Source organism: Oncorhynchus gorbuscha, linkage group LG05 (assembly GCF_021184085.1).
Source record: "Oncorhynchus gorbuscha isolate QuinsamMale2020 ecotype Even-year linkage group LG05, OgorEven_v1.0, whole genome shotgun sequence".
NCBI classification, from domain to species: Eukaryota; Metazoa; Chordata; class Actinopteri; order Salmoniformes; family Salmonidae; genus Oncorhynchus; species Oncorhynchus gorbuscha.
In genome coordinates this window covers 43,231,801-43,245,845 of record NC_060177.1, presented here as the reverse complement: position 1 = coordinate 43,245,845, position 14,045 = coordinate 43,231,801, and the positions used below count along the sequence as shown (strand labels likewise).

At 43.7% G+C, this 14,045-nt stretch overlaps 1 protein-coding gene across 2 annotated transcripts in view; it reads left to right on the top strand.

The window, feature by feature from the left end:
- The window catches only part of LOC124035946 (AN1-type zinc finger protein 3-like), a 50,653-nt gene that overhangs the window by 23,202 nt on the left and 13,406 nt on the right, over positions 1 to 14,045 (top strand). Inside the window, exons 1-4 of one of the 2 annotated variants that reach the window (XM_046349923.1) lie at positions 2,775 to 3,410; positions 4,417 to 4,457; positions 6,537 to 6,734; positions 10,680 to 10,748. In XM_046349923.1, coding sequence (XP_046205879.1) covers positions 4,430 to 4,457; positions 6,537 to 6,734; positions 10,680 to 10,748 — 295 coding nt within the window. In that variant the 5' untranslated portion in view covers positions 2,775 to 3,410; positions 4,417 to 4,429. Of the gene's footprint in view, positions 1 to 2,774; positions 3,411 to 4,416; positions 4,458 to 6,536; positions 6,735 to 10,679; positions 10,749 to 14,045 lie in introns of those variants that run through there. The other variant, XM_046349922.1, reaches the window with a different exon arrangement.

Sequence of the window (14,045 nt, the reverse complement as noted above, 5' to 3'; positions counted from 1 at the left end):
TGTATGCCCCACTAAGGGGTGAAATGTACTGTCGGGAAAACACACTAAATAAACTGAGGTGCTTAAATTGATTTGAGTTGTTTTGGAGCCTGGAGTTGCAGACTACTATGCTGAATCTCAAACTGAACACTTGGCCGATGAGCCCTTTATTGAGTGGCCACTTTCTGATCTGTATTTATAGTGATCACTCGAGTCTGCTACCATTTCAGGCCAAAAGAGAATTGAGACGATGCGCACTTCCATCCTAACTGCCACTTTGTCAATATTCCAATATTCTAAACCCATTCTCAAGCATAGTCTACCACAACCTATTTTGTAGCATAATTCACTATGAAGATTCATGGGTAGCACTTGCTGCTAAGGGCTGCGAGTTGACACAGGATGCCCACTCGGTAGAGAGGCTGCCTGAAGGGCTCAATGAAGCCCTCGATCACTCGACAATTAGCCATTGAGATTGACTCGTGAACACGCATATCGCATAATCGAGTGGTCAAAGTGTTCGGTTTAAGATTCAGCCCTAGCATGTTTTATTGGGTTTGCTTTCCTTTTATAAACGTCTGCACTTTTTTATCTAGCTGGATAGTTGATGGTAGACTAAGGTACAGTATCAGCCTCTAAAGCTAGGATACATCAGTTCCATAAAACAAAACACACAGCCGCTGTCACACCCTCTCAACAATCCCTACCTTTCTAGCTTAGCGGTCAATGTTGATTCATTTCCCTCAATGTGGCATCTGGTCCAATGTATAGGCCTGCCAGTCAAGCAAGGTCTTCCTCACCTCAGCAGGCTTTTCATGAGCCAACACAGAGCAACAATGCCTTGGGTACCATGTTCAAGAACCTTAGCCTAGGTAAGGTGCATTTTAGTAAATTGCTCATGGAAGAGAAACATTGCGCTCAATCGCCAACAGGTCAATGGCCAAGGTGAGCAGAGAGAATACTTTGCTCTGCATGTAAAAACTATGGTCAATTGGGCTGTTTATCATTTGCGCTGTTGCAGTTGGACAATAAATAAGCTATGGGACCCGATTCAATGTAGGTTAAACCATAGTCCCTCTAGTAATTAAATAAGATCTCTGTGATAAACCCTCGTTCCAGAATGGGGTAAAAGTTGCATCAATATTGGTCAGGAAGTAATCCAAACTATTCTACACTGACCAACAATATAAACACAAGATGCAACTACTTTTCAGACAGGCAAACTACTGCTTCTTAACCCGGAAGCCAGCCGCACCAATGTGTCGGAGGAAACACCATTCAGCTGACAACCTAAGTCAATTTTTAGGTGCCCGGCCCATCACAAAGAGTCGCTAGAGCACGATGAGCCAAAGAAAGCGCTCCGATCAAACCCTCCCTTATCCCAGACGGCGCTGGGCCAATTGTGCACCGCCCTACGGGGCACCCGGTCACTGCTGGCAGTGACACATCCCGGGATCGAACCCCAGGCTTTAGTGGCACCTCAGCTGCTCCACTCGGGAGGCCCATGAGTAAGACCTATTAAACAGCTTAACATTCGCAAGACTACAGGGCCAGACCGAATAGCAGGACATATACTCAGAGAATGCACTGACCAGCTGGCAAGTGTCTTCAACCTATCCCTGACCCCATCTGTAATACCAACTTGTTTCAAGCAGACTGCCATAGTCCCTGTGCCCAAGAATGCCAAGGTAACCTGCCTAAGTGATTATTGTCTCACATCATGAAATACTTTTAATGGCTGGTCATGGCTCACATCAACACCACGGGGCGGCAGGGTAGCATAGTGGTTAGAGCAGAGGTGGGCAAACTTTTTGACTCGCGGGCCACAATGGGTTCTAAAATTTGACAGAGGGGCCGGACCAGGAGCATTTGGAGGGAGTGTTTGGGCCGGATATCCTAAAGCATTAAATGTAGTGTGTGCAAACCTCATAGCACAGTAAGAACACTACAACCCAATTTATTAACTGTCTTTCAAATGTGAAAAATAGCCCTTATCAGTTAATAAATTTGTCTCAAGGAATATGCAAGATATGGCATTTACATACTATTTCGCAGATACTGGGAGGAGGAAATGTAAATAGATTAAAATAAAATACGCACTGTGATTTATCAAGATTGCGTCTGTTTTTAATAAGTTTCAATCGAAGGTGCAAAGTTAAAGAAATCAACATTTATTGAAAAATGGAATCACTTTCAACATTCAAAACATATTATTACACAACGAAATACTCAAGCTCAATATCTACTTGTGTTAAACTCCGCAAAATCATGGATGGATTGTCCTGACCGCGCGCTCTACAAACTCGCCACGGACGCCCTCGCCTTCACGCGCAAACAGTACACGTGTATCGTTGCCAAGCACACAGACATAGGCTGTATTAAATATCCTTGGCTTTGCTCTCCGGACACAAGAGACCTGCTGTCTCTACCATGCACTCTTTCAAAAACTCGCCTTCGGAGAAAGGCTTGCTAGCCTTTGCTAATTTGAATGTCAGCAAATAACTTGCCTTGGTACTTGACTCTTGAATTGCAGTTTGTCGGTGAAAAAAGTTCTGTTGACTCTGTAAATTGACTCTAACTCTAACCGTTAGAGTGTTGGACTAGTAACCGGAAGGTTGCAAGTTCAAATCCCCAAGCTGACACGGTACAAATCTGTCGTTCTGCCCCTGAACAGGCAGTTAACCCACTATTCCTAGGCCGTTATTGAAAATAAGAATTTGTTCTTAACTGACTTGCCTAGTTAAATAAAAACATTTTTTTTTATCCTAGACCCACTCCAATTCACATACCGCCCCACAGGTGACGCAATCTCTATTGCAATCCACACTGCCGTCACCCACCTGGATGAAAGGAATACCTATGTAAGAATTATGTTCATAGACGACAGCTCAGCACTCAACACCCATTGTCCCTTCCAAGCTCAGGACTCTGGGACGGAAGCCATCCCTTTGCAACCGGATTCTGGAATTCCGACGGGCCACCCCTAGGTGGTGAAGGTAGGCGGCAACACATCTGCCATGCTGACCATCAACATGCGGGCCCCTCAGGAGTGTGTGCTTAGTCCCCTCCTGTATTCCCTGTTTGCCCACAACTGACTGCATGGCTGACGACACGACAATGATAAGACTGATCACCAAAGACGATGAGGTAGCTTATAGGGAGGTGGTCAGAGACCTGGCAGTGTGGTGCCAAGATAACAACCTCTCCCACAATGCCAGCAAGATAAAGGAGCTGATCATGGACTACAGGAAACCACATCGATAGGGATGTAATGGAGCATATCAAGACCAAGTGTCCACATCACTAAGAATTTAACATGGTCCACACAAACCCAAACAATTGTGAGGGTACGACAGCACGTCTGAGAAAGAAGGCTGAAAAGATGTGGCATGGGCCCTCAGATCTTCAAAGTTCTACAGCTGCACCATTGAGTACGTTTACATCCACAGTAATAATTTGATTTTAAACTCATTATGGCAGTAGGCAAATTATGCAATAGTGATGTAAACTCCTTACTCTGCTTATCTTAATCGGCGTGAGGTCAAATTTGAAGTAAGCAAATGCTGATTAAAACACCTGGTTTTCTGAGCAATCATTCAAGTTTAGGGTATATAAATGCTTTAATCTGCATTCCAGCGGTGTATTTAATCTATACATGTGCTAGCACCAGCCGAGCTAGCCTCCCTCTTTAGCTGGCGAAGTGTCGTAGATTAAAGTTAGGAAGTTGGCAGAGGTAACGGACAAACAGGTCCACTGTGAAGGATGATGGATTGGATACAATGAAGGAATTTACCTATACTTTTTAGGCTATTTGTCACATGTTGTTTTAGGGTGTCCATTTTTATATACCAAATGTGGCACGATTTATTTCGTCTTATCTAGCCAATTGTTTTGGCATTGGTTAGGTGGTCGTGTTACATGTGGACAAATAAATTGATTAGAACTGAAGACATTTACATTTTTAAACTGCAGATAAAGGAAACCGCACTGCCCAATGTTAAAACTGGCCCACAAGCTGTCGCTCTTGTGGACATTTTCATTGTAGGCAATATTGATGCAAAATTACAGCCTGGTTAAGCAGCCTGATTGCTGCGTTCACCATTCTGTTTCACTTCACGTATAAGTCCAATACCGGTCCAATCAGCATCCTTTCAGGTGGGTTTAGGGCAAAATCCTATGCGGCTAAACACTGTGCTTTGAATTAGGCCATTATCTGGTTGGTTCAAGGCCACCCAATCCCAGACAAGTTAGTTTTAAAGAATTCTCTTTGTTCTAGACATCGTATCAAACTGTTTCTATAAGGAGGAATGCCAGACTGATGAAGTAAAATAAAATATTGAACGCAGCGATCAGGCTTGCCGAAGTACACCTGTCCTATGAATAATAATGTGATGGGCTGGCCTCCTTTTCTAACCTGTCATTGTTTCTTCTCTTTAGGTCCAGCAAAACCATGAACCTTTGTTCCAAATGTTTTACGGGTAGGTCCACTCAACTCCCTTCACACACCCTTTCCCCTCGCTTTAAGGGAGTTTAAAGTGGACGGCTTTGAGTCATGCAGCAATACCAAAGATTTGTGTGTGTTGGGGAGAGGGTGTGCGTGCGTGGGAGAGACTGTGTGAATTGCAGTGTGTGTGTTAGCATAGGTGAGTATGCAAATGTGTAGTGTGTGTGTGAGCATGGGCGTCTGAGTGCATGTAAGAGGGTATAGTGCCTGAGTGACTGTGCGTGTATGCGTGCCTGTGTCATCATGACTGAACGTATATCTGTTTGTTCACGTCCCTGCTGCTGTGTTGTCACAAGCTGGTGTCCCGCTCTGCTGCTGTGGCCGGAATGGAGTGGCTTTAGTGACGCTGTGTAAACAGGGGGATTGTGTGAAAATGAGGTAGGGAGAGGGACGAGAAACCCTCTCTCCTCCACTATTACGCTCCACAGACCTACTGCTGGATATTGGATCCATACTGTCCTGCAGTGTGTGGCTAAGCGTGACTTCTCGACTACTCTCTCAAACACATGCACAACAAGCAGACGCACACACACACACGTGGGGAGATGCACATAGGCATACATTGCATTCTGGAAAAGTATTCAGACCCCTTGGCTTTTTCCACGTTTTGTTACGTTACAGCCTTATACTAAAATGGATCAAATAAAACATCCTTATCTACACACAATACTCCATAATGTCAAAGTGAATACAGGTCTTTAGAAATGTTTACAAACCTGAAATACAAACACTTTGCTATGAGACTCGAAATTGTGTTCAGGTGGATCCTGATGTTAATACAACTTGATTGGAGTCCGCCTATCGTAAATTCAATTGATTGGACATGATTTGGAAAGGCACACACTTGTCTATATAAGGTCCCACAGTTGACAGTGCATGTCAGAGCTAAAACCAAGCCATGAGGTCGAAGGAATTGTCCGTGAGCGCTCCGAGATAGGATTGTGTAGAGGCAAATATCTAGGGAATGGTACCAAATAAATTCTGCAGCGTTGAAGGTCCCTAAGAACACAGTGGCCTCCATCATTCCTAAATGGAAGAAGTTTGAACCACCAAGACTCTTCCTAGAGCTGGCCGTCCGGCCAAACTGAGCAATCGGGGTAGAAGGGCCTTGGTCAGGCCTTGGTCAAGAAACCCGATGGTCACCTGACAGAGCTCCAGAGTTCCTCTGTGGAGATGGAAGAACCTTCCAATAGGACAACTACCTCTCAGACCATGACAAACAAGGTTCTCTGGTCTGACGAAAACAAGATTGAACTCTTTGGCCTGAATGCCAAGTGTCACGTTTAGAGGAAGCATGGTGGTGGCAGCATCATGCAGTGGGGATGTTTTTCAGCTTCAGGGACTGGGAGACTAGTCAGGATCGAGGCAAAGATGAACAGAGCAAAGTACAGAGAGATCCTTGATGAAAACCTGCTCCTGAGCACTCAGGACCTCAGACTGGGGCGAAGATTCACATTCCAACGGGACAATTAACTAAGCAACAAATGGCTGTACAGCGACGCTCCCCGTCCAACCTGACAGAGCTTGAGAGGATCTGCAGAAAGGAATGGGGATAAACTCCCCAAATACAGTTGCGTCAAGCTTGTGTCGTGTCATACCCAAGAAGACTCTAGGCTGTAGTCACTGCCAAAGATGCTTCAACAAATTACAGAGTAAAGGGTCTGAATACCTATATAAATGTGATATTACAATGTTTAAATGTATTAATATGCAAACATAAAAAAAGTGTTTTTGCCTTGTGGGTGTATTGCATGTAGATTGATGGGGAGGAAATAATTAAAATAATTTTAGAATAAGGCTGTAACAGTTTTTTTTTTTTGGGGGGGGTTAAAGGGGGTCTGAATACTTTCCTGAATGCACTGTATGTATATACACACACGCTTAAGTAAGCATATACAGTACGCACACACATACTCTCTCACATACACGCACACACACTTCAATCTCCCCCTTCACAATGAAATGTCTAGAGGGTAGGAGTTATTTTGGAATCCAGCATCTCTCACACATACAAACACACACCCACGCTAGTCACTCTCTTGTATAACCGCAGACATTGAGAAGAAGCAGCCAGGCGAGGACTGTGCCCCAGAGCCTGCCCCCAGCTCATGCAGCTCAAGCATCAGCCAGTCAGTCATCTTTTATAGCGAATCAAGCAGCAGCAGTAGCCAATCCCTTTCGTCAGCGCCTGTCAGCTCAGAGGACCCGTTGCCCAGAGACACAAAAGCCACGCCTCTACCTGAACAAGATGGTAAGGACAGGAGCCTATGTCCTGCAGTTTGGAATGTTGATTTTTTTTTTTATACATGTGTGATCGACCGCCTCGATTCGGTCTTATGTGCATTTTTTAATTTAATTTTTATTTTTTACATTGGATAAAAGTAGAGACTCCAAGCTAGAAAATGGTATATCATACACTGCAGTTGAGGAACAATGGGGAAGTAATTCTGATTTGGAAATTGATAAACTTTTGAGAAAATTACTCTTGAATGTTTTGGTACACCTACTGGAGGTTTCTTTGTATACCCATTCAGCATCATTCACACCCTCTTATATGGAACGGCTTTTGGGTCTTTGCGTGTCAAAAAACACGTTGGCGTGTTAAATAAGCTTTTAATTTGGCATGTAAAATAACAGTTTCATTGTAGAATGTTGTGTTAGGCTGCAACTTATGGTATTAGCTAGGTAGCTACTTGTTGTTAGCCTATTGAAATTGAACTTCTGGTCATGAAAAGAAATAGCTGGATCAGGTTATGTGTTGTGAAGCTAGCCACAATAAGGATTTGTCACAATTTTGGAATTTGGTGTTTGCTTTCAAAATAAAAGTACCTATTTAAAAGTGATGCAAAAGGTTACAATTGGTGGAATCATGCCATATTTAGACTAGATAATGTTAAACAAGGTTGGAATGTCACGCAATGAAATGGGGTATCAGTCTACTCGGTGACACCCACAGAACACAACTGTGAAGAGCTTACGCAAATATTAGCTTTGTAGCTCTTATCGCAGGACTGTGAATGAAATTCCCTCAGTCAGTCTATTGTGTGTATTGACATTCATATTGCACTGTACGCTTTACCTAATGATGGCGGACCAAGCATTGGGGACCAATGAAATGGGGTATCAGTCTACCCAATATATTTTTTCCCAACGTCCTCCTCAGTTATCATAATCAAAAACATCCGCGGTGTTGTTTTTTCTTTGGAATAGTGTTCAATCCACATAGGTTGACAGTAAATGTGTCTCAATTCATAGTTCTTTCAGAGTCCTACAATAAGAGCTACAACGCTAATGTTCTCTGGGTGTCAATGAGTAGACTGATACCCCATGTCATTGATCCACAATCCATAGATAAGGCTGTACAGTGAAATAAGTATGCCCCTAATGCAATTTTAAAGTCTAATACATCCAGTGTGATTTCTGCAGATCTCTATCAAATTAGGGTTATTTTAGATGACACCTAGGTAACTATAGCTACTGAAACAGATTGTCGTTTTGCTATGTTTTTGGGGAAGAACATTGTATGCATCATGAGCTAGCTAGCTTTAAAAAAAATGACCAGCACTGTAGGTGCGCGTTTACCAGCATAATAGCATACATATCGATAAATCGTCGTGACATATGAGTGAAAGTGTAATCAATGAGTAATAACTACGTAGAAAATGTATCACCGCGTCAAATTATTACATGACATGCAGTCATATTCAGGTCCTGATTGGTCAACAAGCTCATTTGACACGTCACACTTATCTTTTTTTACATGCAAAGACCCAAATGGCATTCCGTACTCTTAAGCTTTAGCCCCATCCATATCTTTAAGGAGTCACATGTGAGGCTATGTGGCAAACACACCCTATATCAAATAGAATTGAAGATTATTTGTTACATGCACAGGATACAGAAGGTGTAAACGTTACAGTGAAGTGGTTACTTGCATAGTAGCAATATCAAAAACAGAGTGTCCAGATAAAAATATTTACTCGACACACTTGTCTAAGTTGATGGGTAATGTGAAGGAAATGCTGTAACCAACCCCCAGCCAAATCTAGATAAGTGGATGGGTCACTATTGTAAAGACGTGTACACATGTTCATGAAATGGCCGTAATCACCCAGACACACTTGGCTAATTTGATGCGTCATGTAATAATCCGGCCGAAGTGGAGTCTTGTTTAGACATCTAGCTAGCTAAACAATGAACCCAACTCGTACTACTACCAATAAAAACATTGTCATAGCTGTAGTATGAATATGCAGGTAGCTAAAGCTAACAAACTAGCATTCAATGTTAGCTAGCAAACCTTAGGAATCAATTTACATGGTTAGTTATAGCCTGATTCGTATTACTTCACAGATCATACGCTTAACGTTAGCTAGCGAGCCAGCAACGTTTGCTAGTTATCTAACAGTATGCTTTAAATTACAAAATTAGAAACTTATCTGCAAATGTAGTTAGATTCCTACCCGTATACATGGATGAACGCTTTTGTGGCAGATTGGAACCATTTAACTCCATTTTTGTTTGTAGCTGTTTGACCAGCGTTGTGTCAAGTCACTCCGGTTCACACTGACCGTGGCGTGTGCAGAAATTAGCCCAGCACTTTTTCCAACTGATCTGTCGATAGCACCTGCTGAATTCAGGGCATCAATTTGGTTTAGAAAAGTAGCAAAACTCGTGTAGTTCTTGATGGATAATGTTATATCTTTCAAAAACAGTGCGATAGAAAGGACTGTCAAGACGTGCTGAACAGCTTACGTTATAGACAGAAGCATGCTACATGGCAGACCAATCCAAACTCATCTCCCAGCATGTCCAGCCCACCCATTATCTCAGCCAATCATGGCTAGCGGGAAGGTTCCTGACTTTTTCTGTGGCTAAACCAACTAGGCTGGTAATTGACCAATTGTATTCGTATTTATGGATGGAATACAAGTTTGTTATTAAAGCACATGAGAGTTAACGTTCCAGAGGGCATTTCAGTCCAAAAAAACGCATTTAGATAAAATATAAATGTTTATGTTCAAATGCCGCTACTGTGAAGTAGTGAAGTGCGTTTTACACTTAGTTTCCTGAAACAAGTCAAATACATAGTACATTTAAAAAACAAAACTGGGAATGCACAATAAAGTCAGAGACGTTGTGGTACCTAGACCACCAGTTAATACAGATTTTTCGTGTCTTTTTGTGTGTTTCCATGAGACGGACACAGTCTGCTTTCTTTAATAAACACACACACTTACTCCTTTAGTCCAGGAGCCTGCTATTGCCAAGGACACATCTGCTATTTTCTGCAACAACGGTGGAGCTGCCCAGACCAGGCTATATCTGTCCTGGCATACATAGGAGAGAGAGGTGGGAGAAAGGAAGGCAGTTGGAGTACTGGGCAGATCTTCCACTATCTGGAAGAGCTGCCCAGGTTATGTATACAAAGAGGTGGTTACAGTCCACTTTACGTTAGCGATCTGTCATGACTGGGACCCATTTAAATAAACGGGAAAATGCATTTCTGTAGCGATTTAGCGATTTAGTGTAATAGACTTGTCAGTCACATATCGACTCTTGGTTTTTCAACCTCAATTCGACCTCTGTAAGACCAAGACATGTCAGACACAGATTAGATATCATAGGTAGCTAGGGCCTCCCGAGTGGCGCAGTGGTCTAATAAACTAGAGATCCTGGTTCAAGTCCAGGTTCAGTTAGTACAGGTAATGAGTGGAGAACAGGAGGGCCTCTTAAAGAAAAACTAACAGGTCTGTGAGAGCTGGAATTCTTACTGGTTGGTAGGTGATTAAATACTTATGTCATGCAATAAAATGCAAATTAATTACTTGAAAATCATACAATGTGATTTTCTGGATTTTTGTTTTAGATTCCGCCTCTCACAGTTGAAGTGTACCTATGATACAAATCATACATGCTTTGTAAGTAGGAAACACTGCCGATTTTGCAGGTTATCAAATAATTGTTCTCCCCAGTGTGTGTGTGTGTGTGTGTGTGTGTGTGTGTGTGTGTGTGTGTGTGTGTGTGTGTGTGTGTGTGTGTGTGTGTGTGTGTGTGTGTGTACACACACAGTCAGAAAATAACTAGATTGCATCATACCTTGACCCTCCATGTCTGTCTGTCTGCTCTTTGTAGTTGATGGATTGCACCAACCACAAGTCTCTCTTTTCTTTCTTTTTTCCCCTTTCTCTTCCAGAAGTCTCCAGCACAGACACAGCCCACGGCATACTGGTATCCACTCCCACAAAACGGCCCTGCAACTCAGGTAGCTACGCCTCGACGGACCTAACACTAGGTTTCCGTGTCAGGCGCCGTGTTCCCACTACGGGCCTGTCGACTCGACTTAACGGAGCCGGAATGGAGCGAGACTGGTGTCGGAGGGAATTTGAATCAACCACTGTTAATTGATCCAAAATGGCAGAGTTAATTGACCCGATAGGTAGACTGTAAATTGAAAGCAATAAGGGGAGATATGGGGAAAGTAGACTACCTCACATTTGTTAGGTAGTTTTCATTAAGTATATTCCCCATGCAATTGAAACTGCACCCGCATTTCAGTGAGCAAGTAAGTGAAGTGACCATAGTTTAGGCGCTCCAGTATTATGTAATATGGCTGCAATATATGGCCTTTCTATCTTATTAAGGTTGACATTAAGGAGTAGACACACATGCACGCACACACACATTTGTCAGCGAGACTTAAACGACTAAGGAACTCCTCTTCCTCTGCTGGAGATCACATGTTTCTACCCTCCATTGAGGGCCCTCGTCGCTAAAAAGAAGTCCCATTAAAAAGGCAGAAAGACTGGAGATACCAAAGGGACTTCTACATTCCAAATTGCACCCTATTCCTTACATGGTGAACCCAGAGAGATTCCATAGGATAATGGGTGCGAAGGAATCGATCGGGAATGCCAAAGATTCGCCGGTCAACTTGGCCTAGTTCTCAGAAATGTATCGAACAAAGATCTTTGTCCCACAGCCGAACCAGTGAGGAAAGAAACGTCTCTGGGATGGAGGAGAAAAATCCTGACTTAAAACTGACTTCTGGGCAGATGCTTGACTAATTTTGTCAATGGCAACCATTTTAACTAAAGTACTGTATATGGGTATCATTGTTGTCTGTTATTTTGTTGTAGAATGTGATGGGGGACTTGCTTTAATTAGCCCAATGCAGCATTTCTCAAACATCTCCTTGGGGACCCTCAGCCGTTCCTTGCATTTGATGTGTTACAGAGGTAGTACACCTGATTCAACTTATCATCAAGCACCTGGCTGCATTTCAAACTCATAAAAGACACCCTCTTCCACTTACCCTCGTCTTATGCCCTTGGGGGAATCCCCGTCACTGTCTTGGAAGTTGATCCAAATGATTAGCAAAACAAGGGAAGTTCTTAACGTAAGCTCCTCAGCCCTTGTTTTTGATCGAGTTTGCAAGTGTACAGTGATGTTCACTTTGGGGCCTGAAACACCCCATAATTCAATTTGCGAAGATTGTATATCCGCAAAGAAAAGTTTGCCCGAAACTTAAAACGTCAATATGGGTAAGTCAACATAGGTAAAAACGAATGTCAAAAGGTTCGAAATTGTGCTACTAATGCACATGACGGCACAAACACGTCTCAAATCAAATTTTATCTATCACACGCATCGAATACAACATGAGTAGGTGTTTCTCCATGATCTCGCCATCACGGTTGACAACTCCATTGTGTCCTCCTCCCAGAGCGCTAAGAACCTTGGTGTGATCCTGGACAACACCCTGTCGTTCTCAACCAACATCAAGGCGGTGGCCCGTTCCTGTAGGTTCGTGCTCTACAACATCCGCAGAGTACGACCCTGCCTCACACAGGAAGCGGCGCAGGTCCTAATCCAGGCACTTGTCATCTCCCGTCTGGATTACTGCAACTCGCTGTTGGCTGGGCTCCCTGCCTGTGCCATTAAACCCCTTCAACTCATCCAGAACGCCGCAGCCCGTCTGGTGTTCAACCTTCCCAAGTTCTCTCACGTCACCCCGCTCCTCCGTTCTCTCCACTGGCTTCCAGTTGAAGCTCGCATCCGCTACAAGACCATGGTGCTTGCCTACGGAGCTGTGAGGGGAACGGCACCTCAGTACCTCCAGGCTCTGATCAGGCCCTACACCCAAACAAGGGCACTGCGTTCATCAACCTCTGGCCTGCTCGCCTCCCTACCACTGAGGAAGTACAGCGCCCGCTCAGCCCAGTCAAAACTGTTCGCTGCTCTGGCCCCCCCAATGGTGGAACAAACTCCCTCACGACGCCAGGACAGCGGAGTCAATCACCACCTTCCGGAGACACCTGAAACCCCACCTCTTTAAGGAATACCTAGGATAGGATAAGTATTCCCTCTCCCCCCCCCCCCCTTTAACATTTAGATGCACTATTGTAAAGTGACTGTTCCACTGGATGTCATAAGGTGAATGCACCAATTTGTAAGTCGCTCTGGATAAGAGCGTCTGCTAAATGACGTAAATGTAAATGTAAATGTTTCTCCTTACAGTGAAATGCTTACTTACAAGCCCTTAACCAACAATGCAGTTTTAAGAAAATCCCTAAAAAAATAAGAGATATGAATAACAAATAATTAAAGAGCAGCAATAAATAACAATAGCAGGGCTATATACAGGGGGTACCAGTACAGAGTCAATGTGCGGGGGGGCACCGGTGTCGAGGTAATTATGTACATGAGGTTAGAGTTATTAAAGTGGCTATGCATAGGTAACAGAGAGTAGCTGCAGCGTAGGATGGGACAATGCAAATAGTCTGGGTAGCCATTTGATTAGCTGTTCAGGAGTCTTATGGCTTGGGGGTAGAAGCTGTTTAGAAGCCTCTTAGACCTAGAGAACAATATACGACTAGGGTGTCTGGAGTCTTTGACAATTTGTAGGGCCTTTCTCTGACGCCGCCTGGTATAGTGGTCCTGGATGGCAGGAAGCTTGGCCCCGGTGATGTACTGGGCCGTATGTACTACCCTCTAGTGCAGACATGGGCAAACTACGGCCCGCGGGCCACATACGGCCCGTTAGGCTTTTTAATCCGGCCCGCCGAACTTGTCCAAATTATAGTAAAAACCTCCTTTTTTCCCCTTTCCCTGCAATGCCCACGTTTCCCCAATAGATGGCGCACTCAAAACACATTGACCGTTGTTGGAGTGGCGCGTATTAATCTTTATTTCACTTTAATTTTCACTTCGTTTCACGTCACCATTAAGCCCTTCTGTGAAAATGAGCGGACCAAAGAGAAGGAAAGTGGACAGCGAATGCCGAGTGTTTAATAAGGAGTGGACAACAAAATACTTCTTCACCGAAGTCCGATCAACGGCTGTATGTCTGATATGCCAAGAAGCTGTTGCGGTTTTCAAAGAGTACAATATCAGCCGTCACTTTGCCACGAAGCATGCAAACTATGCTAGCAAGCAGTCAACACAAGAACGGGCGGCTACTGCTCAGAGGTTGGCAGCTAATTTACAGAGTCAACAGAACTTTTTTCACCGACAAACTGCAATTCAAGAGTCAAGTACCAAGGCAAGTTATTTGCTGGCA